The following is a 17,994-nucleotide window of genomic DNA, read 5'->3' as shown; positions in this document are numbered from 1 at the left end:
GGTCTTTGCAGAAATAATTAAGTATCTTGAGATGAGATCATCCTGGACTTGGGGTAGGCCCTAAATCCAGTGCCAGGTATCCTTAGAAAGGAAGAGACTCAGAGATGGCCCTGTGAAGACAGGCAGAGATGAGAGTGATCCTGGTCAGGCCAAGGAACACCCGGAGCCATCAGAAGCTAGAAGATTCGAGGCAAGGAAGATTGTTCCCTAGAGCCTTCAGAAGGAGCGTGGCCCTGCCCACACCTACATATTAGACTTCTTGCCTACAGAACCACAAAAGAATACACTTCTGCCATTTTAAGCTACCTGGTTTGTGATCATGTGTTATAGTTGCCCTAGGAAACCAATAAAGCAAAGGTCAAATAAATACTTCTTTTTTTGTCCATGTCATCACCAAGACCTGAGATTAATTTCAAAGCTTTTAATAAACATGGATTTTGTACATTCATATTTTGTTTGACAAACACATATATAACACTTACTATCTACCAGGCGCTATTCTAAATGCTTTATAAATATAATTTACCTAAACAAATATTAACATGACCTGAAAAGCAGGTACTATTATTATCATTTCCACTTTAGAGAGGGAAAACTAACGAATAGAGATTATTAAGTAACTTGTGCAACGCAGAGCTAATGGACGTCAGAGTTGGGATTCAAATCGAGGCAGGGACTCCAGGGCCACTGAGTATGGGCTCCTTTCTGAATCTTGATCCCAGGCACAGGCCATCTGTGCCATCTCTCCTGCAAAAGTCATCCTGCTCTAGGCTCTGACCTGGCACCACCCTGCAGACCACACTTTCCTGCCACTTCTCTAAAGGTAAATCTCAAGACTTCATTTCTGCTCCAGCCCAGTGGACAGATGCTATTTAATACCATGGTGGCTTCATGCAGCAGCTGCTGGGCGGCCTGTCTGTATTTACATTCATACTTAATCTCCCCTTTCCTGCCTGTATTGAAGGCCTCCTGAAAGGATGTCCTCGCTGAAGATCAGCAGAGCAGGAAGCTTTTATTCTGGTGTCTTTCGCCGGACATTTCCCAGCTGCGCACAGCCTGCCTCGATTATTTATGTAGGACAAGATAGGACCCCATTTCAGAGAGACTTTGTAGGCTAGGTAATAGGCTAAAAGTCTACAGGATGAGTTTTTCAGTTTGGTTACAAAAGACTGCCCTATGAGACTGAAGACACAACAAGGAAGATTAGGATTGTTTCTATTATAATCTATTACAATCTGCAGACACATCACCTCCCACTCAAACTCACCCACTCACAGGTCACTGGGGATGTCAAATGAAATCTGTACAACAGATCTCCTCCATAGAGGCAACAGGGTTCAGCACAGAGGGAAGACACTGCGCTTGGGAGGCACAGGGCCCCGGGTCTAACCCTGGCTGGGCCTCTTAGCCATCAGGGTGTGTGACCCTAGACACTCCTTAACCTCTAAGTCTCACTTTCCTCATCAGCAAAAGAAAAGTGGCAATTATGACTTGCCTCTGAAGCCTGCCTGGATTCAAACCCTGCCTCTGCCACTGACCAGTTGTGGGACCCAGAGCAAGTTATTTGATCCTCTGAGCCTTGACTTCCTCTTCTGTAAAACGAGATAATAATAGCACTTAGCTCCTGGTGCTGTTGACTCGCCTAAATCCCTGAAAGCGGACACACGGTGCTGCTTGCCAGTCTGACTGTTACGATGGCAGCTGTAGGCTGCCCAGCAGAGTGACTGACATGGAGGGGGAAGGATCAATAGATATCAGTTCTTTCCTCTGTGACCTAATTTGTGGCTAGGCCCATTGCCAGCATGAGTCACATGTTCTAAAGGCGACAATGCTGGCTTTGTCTGAATTAAGTAAGGACACGCAGATGTTGGACCCTGCTTCTACGTGGACATGGGCATAGACACGTCAATTTGGCTATTCACTCGGCCGCCCCTTTCCTGGGCACCGCTTCTCTCTGCCTCTGAGGCCATGGTGGCAGTGAGGGCCCACAGCAGCCAGGCTCACACAGAAGACCCCAGCCATGTAACTCAGTGGCTCCCCGGTTTGTGATTGGTTCAGGTGAGCCAGAAGCCCTCCCTGGGAACTGAGAATTGGGATAGAAAAAGAAAGAACTCCCAGCCACTCTCCAAGAAGCTGGCCTGAAACCTAGGATTCTGACAAGCTGGTTCTCCACCATGAGGACTGCAGGGGTGCAGGAAGCCAGAGGGAGAGGGTAGGGGAGGAGGCACAGAGCAGATGCGCAGAGAAGCCAAGATGGGAGGCAGAGAGAATCCGAGTGAGGGCTGGTCCCTGGTGGCTCATATGTCACTGAGTGCCCTGAGACAACCCGGCGTCCTGATGAGAAACTCCCTGTTTTTGGTTACCTTGGCTATGTTAAATAAAAATGATAGGAGGCCACTGTTTTGGACTAAGCTCCTGTATTAAGCCCCAACAGAGCAGAATAAAAATCCAAATGAAGTCACCCATGCTAAAGTTCCACATCACCAAATGGAAACTGAGTTGTTATCTGGCCTTCCAAGAAATCAGGAGAGAAGATAGCAGCCTATTTCCCAAACAGGCCAGCTGCTATTGGCATGATAATGAAGCTCCCTCCATTTCAATCCTTAACATGAAGTCACCTGACATAACCAGTTATTTCTCTATTGCTCTGTCTCCATGTCCCTGTCTTACAAGGAAAGTAACTTTGAGGTGACCAGTTCACTTTGTGTTCTTTGTTCTTGCTTTCTTCAGCCCTTTTTCTGACTATGAAGCTAGGCTCTGCTGGACTCACTGCAACACCTGTTCAATTTTGCGGAATAAAGTGTTGCCCAATTCTAGAATTGCAAATATAGCCAATTGAGATCTTTAAACTAAATTTGTTATAATTCTGTCCTTACAGCTAACAGGATTCTGTTACCTGTAATGCAGAGAGCTCTTATACTCACCCTAACATCCTGATGGCCTCTCAAACTCCAAGGAAACAAGGCTTAACTCCCCACCTTCCCCACTTCTACCAACTCACCCAACTCCACTCCCCCACACACCAAATCCCAGAAGCAAATCAGAGTCACCTAAAATGTTTTTACAAATAGGCCGACCATCCTAAAATCTAAATTTAAAAACATACCAATGCCTGGCATGGTGGCTCACACCTGTAATCCTAGGACTTTGGGAGGCTAAGGCACGTGGATCACCTGAGGTTAGGAGTTCGAGACCAGCCTAGCCAACATGGCAAAACTCCATCTCTACTAAAAATACAAAAATCAGCCAAGTATGGTGGCACCTCCCTGTAATCCCAGCTACTCGGGAGGCTGAGGCAGGAGAATCACTTGAACCTGGGAGGCAGAGGTTGCAGTGAGCAGAGATGATGCCACTGCATTCTAGTATGGGCAACAGAGTGAGACTCTGCCTCGAAAAAAACCCAAAAAACCAAAAAACCAAAACAAAACAGGGCAGAGAATAATTTTAGAGAATTTATAGGAAACTAACAACAAAGGAGATTTATTTCCTTGCTTGCTCCATTAGAAGAGCTCAAATCTGGGTCAGAACTTATGCCAAGTTCATCACGACCACATAAAATTGGAAGTGGCACTACTCATCATCCACACCAGACAATATTTCACAATGCACATCTTTAACGTGCAAAAATTACTATTTTCCATACTAACCGATGGTCATTTTAAAAGCATCATAGTAAAATAAAAGAAAAATACACACAAGGCAGCTGCGTTTTATAGGAGATAAAACCAGTCCTAGAGATGGGAGTTTCTCAATGTGCCACAAGCTAGTGTGTGCCTTGAACATGTAATCTCTTTCTGACTTAGTTTTCCAATCTGTAGAAAGGAATGTAAGAAATAATACCACCACCTACCACCATCATCTACCTTCCAAAGTTATTGGAAGTATTCAGAGAAAAACTTCAGACAAATTAAATTTAATAGTGTTTAACTGAGCAAAGGATGATTCATGAATCAGGCAGCCCTTGGAACCTCGGACTACATTCAGAACGACTCTGGGGCTGCCCCGTGGTCGTATAACATCTATGGACAGAAAAAGGAAATTGACGTGCAGAAAACGGAAGTGAGGTACAGGAGCCGCTAAATGGGTTACAGCTCGGTATAATATATTTATAATATATTTATATATATTTATTTGAACAGGATTTGAACTAGTGGCCACCTGCAATTCGCTGAAACACAGCTAATGCCATTGGGTAAGACTCAGCTACTTGTTGTAAGAGTAGGACACAAGTCTGTTCACACACGTGTTTAGGTCCCAGTTTACTATGTATGGAGAAACATTTAGGCCAAACTTAAAATATGTAAGGAGGCAGCTTTAGGCTACACTTAATTTTTTAACAATTTCCCCCCTTCAGATCAACCTCTCAAGATTGAGAGGTTTGGTAAATTTGGCAATTTTGAGAGGCTGACCAAAACTTTAGGCATTGAAGTCAGTCTGTCACTATCGTTAACGAATTTATTTAATCGCAAATCCCACTGGAAAACAGCAGAACAGTGGGTTTTGTAAGGTGGAAACAAGGACACGGATATAGAAAAAAAACCTGACTAATTATTTCAGGTTACTTGTTTTTTAGTGGATTTTAGAGCAGACGGGACTCCGTTATTATGACGCAATCTCCTGTTTTCAAGAGTTAAAAAAAATTTGGTCTGTTTTGTGATCTCTCTGCTTCCTTAAAGTTTCGGTTTGATTACATTGCAGTTAGCATGATTGAGTCCGTTTTGGTTTGGACTGGTCTGTTGGGGCCAGTCTAGAACAAAGACTTCCCACAATTTTGTTTAACAAAAGAATCAAATGAGCAAACACTTAGCAAAGTAAGTCTTGCAGCAGATACTGAAAACTGCAGAAAAGAACAAAGAAACCAAGAAAAGCAAGTGCCTGTCAGATGTAGATATTTTTGCAGAGAAGCAACGACCAGTCAGTAAACTAGCATCACATCCAAACCTTGGCTTCTAGACTACTGTCAGGCTTGCCAAGGGAACAAGGCCCACTTAACCTCAAAAGTCAAGGGAGGGTTTCATACGAGGCAATGCCGTGTAGAATGTTCCTGTGGGAACAGTAGCAAGGACAGTTCAATGATCCCTCCTGGAGACACCTTCTGATTCCTAAGTCCCCTCCCTACAACAATCATGGCATCAAATTGATTGTAACTGTAATCCACTTTATGTCCAACACAAAAAGGGGTCTGAAAGTTAAACAACTTAGCTAAGATCATCCAGCAGTTAACGGGCAAGAGCTAGGATTTAAACCAAGTTCTTGCGACATGAAACAGACATTGAGTCCATTTCCCCTATTGCCTTTTGTTTCATTTTGAGTTCATTATCACTTCCCTCCAGACCACTGCAAAAGCCTCCACCTCCCTGTGATCTAACCAATCAGCTGTTGTTGGGTCCTCTTCCCTAAGAATTCCACGCACACCCTGGCAGACAGCATCCAGCAAGGTGAACCCCAGAACACAGGGACTTTCAATAAATGCTTGTCCAACTAATGAAACGTCTGCTGGAAGGCTTCCTCACCTTCCTTCTCTCTCTAAAACTCCCTGGAGGTCAAGGTCCTCCAGCACTGGTTTTCCCTAACTTTGGTCAATTTATTCCATGAACACCTATTTCACCCACTGTCATGTCCTGAATGTCTGTGTCCCCCAACATTTCTGTATTTGGAGGTGGGGATTCTGGGACAGATAATTAGGTTTAGATTAGGACATAAGGGTGAGACCCTCATGATGGAAATAGTGCCTGACGGGATTAGAGAAAGAGAAGATCTCTTTTCACCCTCTCTCCAGGAGCCTGCACCCAGGAAAGGGCATGTGAGCACACAGCAAGAAGGTGGCTGTTTACAAGCCAGAAAGCGAGCCCTCCCTAGATAGCAAATCTGCCAGCACCTTGATCTTAGACATCCCGGCCTCCAGCACTCTGAGAAATGAATGCCTGTTGTTTAAGCCACCTAGTCTATGGTATTATTCCAAGAAACTGAATGGAGTAGGACACTCACATTTGAACCACGGTCTCCAACAAACCCTAGACATGCCCTACTTTCTACCCGGAACACCCTTTCCCTAACTTCCTCTGGTCACCCTGCCACCAATATCTTTTCAGATTTGAATGAATGAACAAGAGACTCTTCTCAAAGGTAAGGTACAGCTCTCTTAATGAGCCTAAGCCCCGTAGGTAGAGTATTCCTTTTGCAGCTTCAGGCCAGGGAAAGCATTTATGAAATACCCACAGCAGGTTCTAGAATATGTTCTGCCATGTCAACACAGGGGTGGTTACCTGTGTTCCTTGTCTAATTTAAACTAATCTCTTCTGCCCAGGAAGTAAGGCTTTGTCTCAAATCTCAGCTAAACAAGACCTTTCCATTTTACGTTTATTAAGCTGGGACTTGAGACAAAGCCTTACTTCCTGGGGATACGAGAAGGGTTTCTCTTAGAGTTTCAAATGCAAAATTTGGAAAACCAATTGATTGGACACAGAATATAAAAGTGAAAAACTTTCCAGTCAGATGGTGAGAAAAGAGGAAGCCCAGGCTCCAGGGCTACTCTATCTCTTCTATTCCTTGACCTACACTGGAACTTTGCAGTTAAAGCACCACTACTCTTGACACCACCTTTGCAAAAATTATAACTGAGAAAATTATTACAGTGAAAGAGATCTGACCTAACCAACTCCTTCTTGCTTTTAACCTCCAATCTATCCTTGTTCATTCCTGGGCACAGGCCCAAATAACTTTGGGAGGAACTTAGTTTATAGTTTAACTTTGAAACAAAGACAGTAACAGACCTTTCCCAAGACAAACCCCTTCTTGATGGGTGACTATCCTGCTCTTCCAGGACTAAAAAATTAGCGACAAGATTAGAAATTATGGTTTGGGAGTCGTGTAGCTAGAGGTCACAAAGTTCTAAACCTCCCAATTGCTCCCAGGGATAACATCACTGTTGTAAAGCTGAAAATCAGTGCTTGAGATACTTTGCAGATACTTTGCAGAGTACTTTGCAGACCCTGTGTTTTGAGGCATCAGCTGATGCCACCCAGATAGATAAACTGGCTCTTCTGGTCTTGTGGCCCCCACCCAGGAACTGACAGTGCAAGAGGACAGCTTCTATTCCCTATGATTTCATCTTCTATCTGACCAATCAGAGCTCCCCACTTTCTAATTCCCTACTCACCAAATTATACTTAAAAACCCTAATCCCTGAATTTTTGGAGAGACTGATTTGAGTAATAATAAAACTCCAGTCTCCCATTCAGCTGGCTCTGCTTGAATTAAACTCTTTCTCCACTGCAGTTCCTCTGCATTGATATATCGGCTCTATCTGGCCAGCAGGCACGAAGAGCCCATTGGGCAGTTGCACGCTTTCAAATGAAAGGATATACCTATGGGAGAACGGCTTCTATGAAGACATTACTCCACAGAGGACCGGTCCTGAAGTCTTGTGTTTGGTTAATGTACTAAGGTATTAAACTAATAAACAATATATAAGAATCAATCATGCACATGCTCTCACTCTCTCTTTCTCTGTTTTGTTTTTTGCATCTTCAATTATGAGGGCATCTGTTTATGATTTGGTGCTTGTGAAATGCGCTGGCCCCAAATGGAAAAATCATGATTGTCGTATAAGTGTCCAATACATTGTAAAGCAGCCAGTGGGTACGTTAAGACTACTAGGAAATGTAGTAACTAGGTGGAAGAATACAAACAAATGGGATGATGCAAGAAAACCAACACTGCAATAAATATTATATTATTTAAGCAACCTAATAATTTTTCCTCCCAAAGAGGTAATGCTGGTCTTCCCTGGTCTGCTGTTGAAACTTGAGAATTTCCTTCTGCAAGGTAGTAAGTATTGATGAAGGTCAAGAGAAAAACTAGGCTAATACCCTCAGATTACATTAGGATTACAATTCTTCAGTTCCCTCCTTAGGTCTAACAATGTTGTTGCAATTCAAAACCTGTAATGCATTGGAAGTTGTGTAAGCTAAAAGACATCTTCTAACTTGATCACCAGAATGAAGACCTTAAAATATACTGCTTTTCCTTGTTAAAAAAAAAAAAAAAAAAAAAGTATGAAGAAACCTTCCAATCAAATCTAAAGGGACCAAAATAGAGCAACATATGGAAAGAGATTATGGGATTAACTAATTACATGATATGCCTTAGAATGAGGCATGGGAAGCTTTCCAGTCTTTCTGAGGAAATGATTGTAAATTCATATTCAACAACTGAATTCTATGCCTTTTATATTAAAACAAAACCAAGAAGCAAAGACTAAAAACACTAGTAGGAAAATAGTTTAAAAGAATGAATAAGACCTACTATCTGATAGCACAACAGGATGACTATAGTCAATAATAATATAATTGTACATTTTGAAATAACTAAAAGAGTAATTGGATTGTTTGTAACACAAAGAATAAATGTTTGAGGGGATGGATACGCCATTTTATATGATGTGATTATTACACATTGCATGTCTGTATCAAAATACCTCTTGCACCCAATGAATAGATACACCTACTATGTACCCGCAAAAATTAAAATATTTTTTAAATAAAAACGTTAGTAGGTTATTTTATTCAGTAACACATATTAAGTCTCCAAATAAACCAAGAAATATCTATTCAGAAGAGTGAATTTGTATCCAATGTTAATAAATAAACTCAGCTAATTTTCTACTTCTGTCTTTGGGATTTCCAAAGTTAGTATTTTAACAGCAACATAAACAGTAAGCAGCATTTGTTCAGGATTCTCTTCAACGACAATAACTATTCAAAGAGATTTGTTTCGTGAACTGAAATTTAAATTAGCAAAAATTGACAGCTATACTTCAAGCTGTTTTAATTGACCAATTTAAGACAAATAAGTGTTAAAAAAATCAATACAAATGTATTTTAATGAAAATCTATAAACTCCCCATAATATAAACAAGTGAGGAGATTCACTGAATACCTCCTCTCTCTCTCTTTCTCCCTCTCTCTCACACACAGACACATACACACACCACTAGGACTCTCTTACAAACAGTAGCTGAGCAGCTAAGGAAAATGATAAGAAAGATTGCAGCAAATTCTGTAATCAATGACTGTAATCAAATCTTTGTAGCTAAAAGAACAGGCTTAGGATGGACTTACTGTTAAGCCAATCAAAAATTTAGGTGCCAAACCCTACTAGCAGATATTTCTCACAGGCTTTTTTATTTTTATAATCCCTTTTCTATGAACATATACCCTGAATTCAGAAGAGTATGGAAAACAACAAACATTAAGAAGGCGAAAATGACGAACGGTACTGTGTGTGATGAATAACGACACCACAGCATGACAATTCTGGCAAGTGCCAACTCTTCCGCACACCCAAGCTCTTAGAACTAAAGAAAACAGCTGGTCAGGTAAACATGTTTGCCCTTACCCTAAGCAATGTCAAAATTTGCATATTGTAGTGGGCAGAAGAGAGTTAAATTTTTAAGCCTTGAGGTGGCCATCAGATGCTAGATAGTTATTCATTTCTCCTTTGATGATACAAAATTTGCATTTTTACCCTAACTTTACTCTAACTTTTGCCTTTGGTAAGTGCCTTAGAATAATTCATTGCTGTAACCCAAACAAAGCAAAACCAAGCAAAACAAAAGGTGAAGAAGTGGAAAACCAACATAGCAACATCATTTGCTTCCATTTCTCATGATAACATTCCTCGCAATCTATTTAACCTGGTACAAGTCTTCTTAACTTCTGTCTAAATGCTTTCTGCTTCTGTGCAAAGCAATCACTAAAATACTGAATATATTATATATTGATTGCATCGACATTAAAAAACAATACTGTAGGTGCGTTTGGAGATAATCCTATCTTTCCCTGCCATCAGCACTTACCTTCTGGGAAATCACGCGGCTGTACCACATAGAGAAAGATATGCACTAGTTCAAAGAGAATGCCAATGGGTCCAGCTGTATGGGAGTCTTGGGTCTCATAATTTGTTGCAGGCAATTCATAATTCCAAGCCTTAGGAGCATCTGTGGATGAAGGCTGCCCTCCTGAAAAAGAGTTCCCGCACAGCCCCAGCAGCAACAGGGAGCCGAGTACAAGGGCCATAGCTAGCAAGATCCTCCAAACATGAGGTAGAACTGGGTGCCTCCTGCCTCAGAAGTTCTGGAAGCCTTGGGGAAGACAAGTGTGTTCCTGAGCAGAAGAGGAGCAGGAAGCACTGGATCTGCTGAATCTTCAGTTTTCTGTCTCAGGCTGGCTTGAGGCGAGGGACATCTCCAGAAGAATGTTCTCCAAGGGGGTCATTCACTCAAGGCACCATCCCTGGCAGGGAGAGAAACAGCAGCAGAGTCATCAATGCATGTAACCTGCCTGCACCTGGAGCTGCCCGGAGAGGAGGCTGCAAAGCTTTAGAGCCAGGCCTCCCGCCTAATCCGGATGGGTGGGTGGACACCAAGCACACAAACTGCTCCAGAGCCACAGGGCAGGCGCTGGCATCAAAGCCATGACTCAGAGAAAGTCCCTCCTCAGGAGGGCCAGACTCAGAACACACACCCTTTATGTGTTCGGGAAATACTAGGTTTTGTAGAGAAGGCTTGGGATCTTGGAAACTAACATTTATTATATAGATATAGATATAGATATATCTATATATTATATAGAGATATAGATAGGCACTGCTATCTATGCTTCATAGATAGAAACAAGGTCCTCCTTGTTTGAGGCATTATTCCATTCTGCAGATGAGGAAACTGACACAGAGAGGGTCCTGATGACTTGCCCAAGGTCACAGGTGATTAACCATGCGGCCAAGAGTCAAACTCACTAGTTTGCCTTCAAAGTCCAAGATCTAACTATGACGTCAAGACACTGTCCCTACAGTGCCCCCCTCTCAGGCTCTAATAAGAGCCACTAGGGTCCCAGTAATCCAGTATATGCTTATATGCTTATTTCTTCTCCAAGTGTGTGTTGTTCTCCTTGCTGCTGGAGATATATCTTACTCTGCCTTATATTCTACTTATTTACTCACTAATCTCATTTCAAACATCCCCCTCTCCACCTCACCCCCAATCCAAAGTAGAAGGGCATGGCCTCAAGGCTAGGGACCACACTGTTTGGGTCTGGACACATGTGTGACACTGAAACCTGTCTTTCTAATAAGCTTACTAAGTAATTCTGATGGAAACCTTCACCCTAAGTAACCACCTTGACAACAAGGTTCTCAGAGATGAAAGCCAGGGCAGAGGGAGACTCCTACCTATCCCTTGGGAGAGGGAGAAACACAACAAGAATCCTAAAAGCAGCTGTGGCTCCAGCATCTGGGAAGGAAATGGGACTGAAAGTGCCTCCAAGGTGGACCCTGCCCTATTCTTCTTTCAATCCCCAGACCTTAACACTGGGCATGGCACACAGTCGGTGTTTCGTAAGAGCCTGATGAGCAGCTTGTTTCACTCATGGCACCATCCCCCGCAGGGAAAGAAACAGCAGCAGAGTCAACAATGCATGTAACCTGCCTGCAGCATGAACTGCCCCAGAGAGGAGGCTGCAAAGCTTTAGAGCAAGGCCTTCAGCCTAATCCAGGTAGGTGGGGGGAAACCAAACACCGCCTGCTTCAGAGCTACAGGGCAGGCGCTGGTGTAGAAGCCAAAATGTGTTATTTCCTTGTGCGGTTTCATGAGACTAGGCAAATCGGCACAGAACCTGGAAGGATCCGGGATGTGCCACTCTTCCTCTCCATATTAAGGGTTCTGGAGCAAGAGCAAGCTGCTGTCATTTTGTGAACTAGATACATACTTACTAACTTTCAAGATAAGGACATGGAGCTCCTGAAACCCACACTGTAAGAAACGGAAGGGGGATGATGAAGAAAGTGACATACTTTACAAGAGGCGAGAGGACCCACTACCAATGTTCCAAGTCAAAGAAAGCTTTGGACGAGAGATGGGATTTCATGAGCTATTTGAACAAAGATTAGATTCATATCTAATCCCTCCATTGCCTCATCTTCTAAGTCCTGTCCTACTGCAATTACTCCTGCACAGGGCTACCAATACAATGGCCCTAAACTCTTCCTTTGTCAAATCATGGGCTGCTGAGATCCCAAGTGGCTGCCAGTACTAACCTCGTGCCCCACGCTTCAGGTTCTGCCCTCCATCACACCCACAGTAGACACCTCGACCCTGGTGTTTCCAAAGGGCGCCCTTTGAACATCTACTGCAAGCATAACACACCACACGTACATTTTATCTTTTTTTTTTTTTTTTTTTGCTAAAGGACAGGCAGAGAGCTAAGCCTCCAGCACAGCAGCTGGAAGGATTAAAGGCTCAGATGCTGAGAAGGCCCACTTTCTGGTAATTCCACCAAGCCTCAGTCCAGGACAGAGAGAAACTGCCCAGGAAAGAACTATGAACAAACAGGCTTTCCAACTCCCTCAGTGACAAAGCAGGGGAAGGGAAATTCCCAGTGAAATGAAACACAACTGCTCACTGCAGCAAAGATGGGAGACAATGATTTGAGACAGACAACAACTGGAGTTGCACTTCCAGATTTCTTTACATCTTGCTCCAAAATGTAGGTCCCTCTGAAGTTTTAAAGTACATTTTAAGGAAGTATTAAAATCTCACTAACTACGAAATACTAGAAACTGATTAAAGTCAAGTCAAAGAGGAAGAGTTTTTCATCTCGGGTTTAATAGGTTGTGCCAAAAAGAGAAGCTCTGAGTATTTACCTGCTAAATCCCAGTAGGTCCGAGAGCCACTGAACGCAGCCTCTGTCTCAGGATAAAATGGGGTGTTTAGTTGAAATGCAGACTATTAATGGACCTAATTTCTGGGATGAAGCTCATTAATCTGCATTTTTAATAAGCTCTCCTGGGGACTGATCCTTCAAACAAAGTTTGAGAACAGTTCTGTTCCTGGAGTACTCTGATCCTGGAGTGCCCACCTAGTCAATTCATGTCACTTTCCAAGGACACTTCAGGCTTCCCAAACACATTGGAAAATAACAGATGTAAGGTGAAAGCTCCCCAAATGCCCTTTTCATATAGCTTTGAATTGATCTATCCAAGCTGCTGTGCAGGTCCCTGGCTTATTTCTGTATCCCCAGAGCATGGAACACAGTTGGTCCTCACTGAAGAACTGCTACCAGCCTGGGCCACATAGAGAGGCACTGTCTCTATTAAAAAAAAAAAAAAAAAATTTTTTTTTAAAAATTAGCGAACATAGTGGTGGACAACTGCAGTCCCAGCTACTTGGGAGACTGAGGCAGGAGGATTACTTGAGTCCAGGAGGTTGAGCCTGCAGTGAGCCGTAATCACATCACTGCACTCCAGCCTGGGCAACCTTAGGTGATTCTGAGCCTGGAGTCCAGAGAACTGCATTTCAATACTTGTATAAAAGCAAACATGGCCCGGGCGTGGTGGCTCAAGCCTGTAATCCCAGCATTTTGGGAGGCCGAGGCAGGCAGATACGAGGTCTGGAGATCAAGACCATCCTGGCTAACATGGTGAAAACCCGTCTCTACTAAAAATACACACACACAAAATAGCCAGGAGGGGAGGTACACGCTAGTAGTCCCAGCTGCTCGGGAGGCTGAGGCAGGAGAATCACTAGCCCGAGAGGCGGAGGTTGCAGTGACCCAAGATCGCGCCACTGCACTCCAGCCTGGGCGACGGAGACTCCGTCTCAAAAATAAATAAATAAATAAATAAATAAATAAATAAATAATGAAAAGGCAAATATGGTGATCGATCACCTTCATTTCTTTTCTTCGTTTGATGGAACTTCTCAGAAGCTTTCTTTTTAAAAAAGATCTTTGTAGTGGATTTTTGCCATCTGGGGTGCTTTTGGCGGGGGCATGGGGGATACTCAATTTCTGAATCACCTTTGTGAGCTGGGTGGGAGGCAGCCCTGCCTTGCATTGTGAGGCCCGCTGAGTTGCCCAAACTGTCCTGGCGGAGCTGAGCCACGCTGGGCCAATCAGAAGCTTTCTTCTGGGCCTGGGCCTGCGCGCTCTGAAGCAGGACAGTGTCTATAATTCATTCCAGCAATGATGGCAGCAATGCCAGCAGCCACATCCAGGGGCTCTGGCAGCCGCAGCCATCCCCGCATCAGGGGTCCCGTGGCATGTCTTGGATTCCTAAGCCTGACTAGCCAGCCTTCCTGCCACTTCCCTAAGCCACCCAGGGTCCATCCTTCCAAGAAGTCCTTTATCTGATACAATCACCCCAGACTCAGCTTCCACTGTTTTAACAAAGTATCCTGACCCTTAACAAATCTCAGAAATAGCCCTTTGCTCCCTGAAAAACCTATTTCCTTTATATTTTAAACAGTACCAACAAAACAACACTTGGTTTAAAGTTTTCAGCTTGTCCTCTGATGCATTTGTTTACTTCACTGTACTAAAACACAAAGAAACTGTCTCGTATAAAATTCAGAAGGAAGTTTAGAAATCAGAAAGAAGTTTAGAAAAGTTTAGAAATCATAAGTTTAGAAATCAGAAGGAAGTTTAGAAAAAAATTATGGAACATATTAAAAAAAAAAAAAACAAGAATAAACTAAAGGGCACTGCTGAACAGACAGCCAACAGCAACAGTAAGGGGGCTCTGGTCCTCCTTACTAACTCTGCCAAGATGACAGTTGTTTGCATTCTCCAACCCTTCTTCTGCTCCTCTGTCAAAGGCGGATTTCGCATAGGGTTGGCAGGCTAGCAATCTAATAGGTAAAGCACCTGGCACGCAGCTGGAAGGCTATCTGGGGTCTGTCTGCTTCTGCTTAGCATCAATACTCTGAGCTCAACTCCACCGGGGCTCCTAGGATAACTGGGACAGAGAGGACGGTGAGAAAAGAAAAATGGGTAACATCATACAAGTTGAATCATATGAGGTTGACGATATTCATATCTTCCATCCAAAAAACCGACAATTTCTTATGATTCAACCCACCATATCGCCGCGGTTGTTCGTGTCACGTGAGTCTTGGGGGACACTCAAGAACCAAGATCGTGCACTTGCTCTCTTAACAAAGAACAGCTGCCGCCCTCAGGAACTCCAGCAAACCTTTCTCCAGAAAGGTCAGTCGCCCTCGCGGGCTCCAGGAGCAACCTGTTGCGGAAGGAAGCCTGGGGCGCCTGCTTCCCCGCCCTTTACCTCCAAACCACCTCCAGGCCAATCCCCCTCCCGGCCTAGCTCCCTTCTGGGCGGAAGCCTCTTGTGAGCTGCGGGACACAAAAGAATGAGCGGCGGGGCGGGCGCGGGAAGCCAAGAGACTCCAGGAATTCGCAGCCGCGCAGGGGAGGGGGTTGCCGGAGTAACTTGGCTGCTCCGAGCTTGTCGGCGCCAGTTCCCCGCCGCGGCCCCTGTTGGGCACCGATCGGGGGCGATCTTGCCAGAGAGAAGGGGTTCCGGAGCTAGTTCCTCCTTCCGATCTGACTCCCTGCCTCTCCAGACGCGGGCTCTCGGGGAAATTGATCCCGAGCTTCCGACTTTCTACAGCCATGAAGCTCCTGGTCTGTCCAAGCTCCTCTTTGTTGTCCGGTTAGCGCGTTCTGGCAGGGTGCGCCTTGAGCACCCCAGTTCTCCATCTAGCGATAGCCGCGGGTCCCCGCACATGCATGCAGAAGGGCCGTGGCGTGGGAGGCTGGGACGGTGCTTTGAGCTAGGGGTGCCTGCGTTCTCCCACGGACGCCGGGAGATGGCTTCGCTTTGCACCCCCATATCCCTCCTCCGGCTGTGGTCTGCTGCATAGTGTTGGCCCCTTTCCGCACTCAGCCGGGAAAGCTCAGCGCCTCATGTCCCCGGGGCCATCCCTAGAGCTTCCTTTACCGCAGACTCGTTCCCAAGACCCTGGCATATCTCACCTCGGTAGTCGTTCTCGCGGAGAGCGAGTCCGAAGTCTCTGGGGCCCGGGTCCGGTTCGCACACCCACCTCCGACTCCCGCTCCGGAACCACAGCCGCCGGCTACCCCCACCACCGCCCCCAGCCCCCGTGGACGGAAAGAAGACCCAAGCGGGGCAGCGCAGGCCACCACTCAGCGGAAAAAGTTTGGGTTGGCCGGGCACCGGGACCACCACGCGCTCCCCGCAGTCCCTCTGGCCCCCAGCCGCTGTCCGGGTACGCACCACCTGCTGAGGGGCCAGGGCGGCGGCACAGATGGCTAGGGTAAGGGGGGCGCGGAGAGAACCCGTCCACTCCTCACTGTACACCCCCAGTACAGTGGAAGGAGTGCGCTCAGCCCCGCGCCTGGTCAGCAGATGCCTCTCTCGCTGCGGGATGAGGACCCAGCTACTCACCGTGCACCCGGCTCCCGCTCCTGCTCGCGCCCTAGTCACCGCTGCCACCGCCCTTCCCTTAGCTAGCCAGGCCCTGGCTCGTGAATTATTTATGACCCGGCTTCGGGGACCACCGCGACGACTTTAGGAGAGCCCGCCCCGCCCGCTGGTCGGGGAGTGGCTCAGGCGGCGCAACTGCCGGACCCTCGTACATGGCTGGAGGCAGGAGAGAGGGCCCGGTGCCCCGGGGGACCTGTTGCGGCTTCCTCTGTCCCGGGCGGGGACCTGGGTATGGAGCCGCCGTAATGAGAAGGATTCCTTAAACATACTTACCGCGGCGGGAGAGCTGAGCGCGTGGCCAGGTGCCGCGTGGGGATCTGCCTCAGTCACTTAATGATCGCGAAACCCGAGCCCTGGACGCAGTCTGATTGGACCGGCTGAGTTGCTTCGCCACGTTGCCCGGGGCGCCCACCAGCACCTGGACAGCATCCATTTCCTGCAGAGATGTCAGCTCAACCCCCGCACCCCCTTCTTGCAACACTCGCTCCTTTTACCCCAACAGAGTCCCTTACTTAGAATGCAGCTACCCTCCTAAAAACTCTCCTTTCTCATCCCAGCCGCCTAATTGGCGGCTTCTGTTGCCTAATCCCAATGCAATTAAAAAAAAAAAAAATTGAATCCTTAGTGTGCAGCAGTACCAATGCTAGTGGCTGAAGCAGTTGAAAAACGGCATAAAGCAATACACGCTCCCATGTGTACACACAGGCATCTGCTATAACATGAAGCCACTGCACCTTCTTTTCTCACTGCCTGTTGGTCTTCCCGCTCTGTAAGTTGCAGCTCACCCTCGGAGTCCTCACCTTGCTACTTAGCAGAGTGGTGGAAACCTGTTAGAAGTAATCACTGCGTGTCTAACTGTCCTCACCAATTTGCACTTCACTTATTCACCACTTCTTATCTGGAATTGAGAATACTGTACTCTCTGGCAGGCAAAAAAAACAAAAAAGACTTAGGTAAGAAAAGCACCTTCAGGATAGTGTCTAGCCTACAGTAGGTGTTTAATACATGTTTGTGATATGGATAGACAGATGAAAGGATAGATGCACAAGCTACAAATGAATGATAGGCAGGAACATTAAGTCACTATCTTTTTCATTTACCGCAGAATCTAACATAAAACAGGTACTGGAAAATAAGCATTTTTTGTTTTTAATAGTTAGATTGATCTTGAGTGTGTATATTTCTAGACAAGAAATGTTAGTTCAGAAAACTTCCAAAAATTACACTAGGACATGGCAAGATTAGATGATTTGGTTCTATGTCCCCACCTGAATCTCATACTGAATTATAATTCACTGGGAGACGGACCTAGTGGGAGGTGATGGGATTATGGGGGTGGATTTTCCCCCTTGCTGTTCTCATCATAGTGAGTGAGTTCTCATGATATCTGATGGTTTAAAAGTGTGTGGCACTTCCCCTTTGCTTGCTCTGTCTCTCCTGCTGCCATGTGAAGATGTGCTTGCTTTCCCTTCTCCTTCCACCATAGTTGTAAGTTTCCTGAAGCCTCTCTGGCCATGCCTACTATACAGCCTCTGAAACCCAGTCTCAGGTAGTTCTTTATAGCAATGTGAGATCAAACGAATATGGGTGGAAAACAAATCTTCTAGTCAGGGCAGATTTCCCCTCTGCAGCCCCTGCAGATCAGAAGCCTTCTGGTTGAACATCTCCTGGGGCCCCATAAACCTGCTCCTAGAT

The 17,994-nt window shown here is 45.4% G+C and overlaps 1 protein-coding gene across 4 annotated transcripts in view; it reads right to left on the bottom strand.

Annotated features, from left to right (window-relative positions):
* Positions 1-16,974, bottom strand: part of PROM1 (prominin 1) — a 115,237-nt gene extending 98,263 nt beyond the window's left edge. For 2 of the 4 annotated variants that reach the window (XM_008017828.3, XM_008017834.3), the window contains exons 1-2: positions 16,573-16,974; positions 9,860-10,295 (exon numbers count right to left, since the gene is read on the bottom strand). In XM_008017828.3, coding sequence (XP_008016019.3) covers positions 9,860-10,079 — 220 coding nt within the window. In that variant the 5' untranslated portion in view covers positions 10,080-10,295; positions 16,573-16,974. Of the gene's footprint in view, positions 1-9,859; positions 10,296-16,260; positions 16,539-16,572 lie in introns of those variants that run through there. The other 2 variants (XM_008017835.3, XM_038008680.2) reach the window with 1 other exon arrangement.
* Positions 16,975-17,994: the final 1,020 nt, after the last annotated feature.

The sequence above is a fragment of the Chlorocebus sabaeus genome, chromosome 27, assembly GCF_047675955.1.
Source record: "Chlorocebus sabaeus isolate Y175 chromosome 27, mChlSab1.0.hap1, whole genome shotgun sequence".
NCBI lineage: Eukaryota > Metazoa > Chordata > Mammalia > Primates > Cercopithecidae > Chlorocebus > Chlorocebus sabaeus.
Note: the sequence above shows the minus strand (reverse complement) of the source record. Positions and strands in the feature narration are given on the sequence as shown.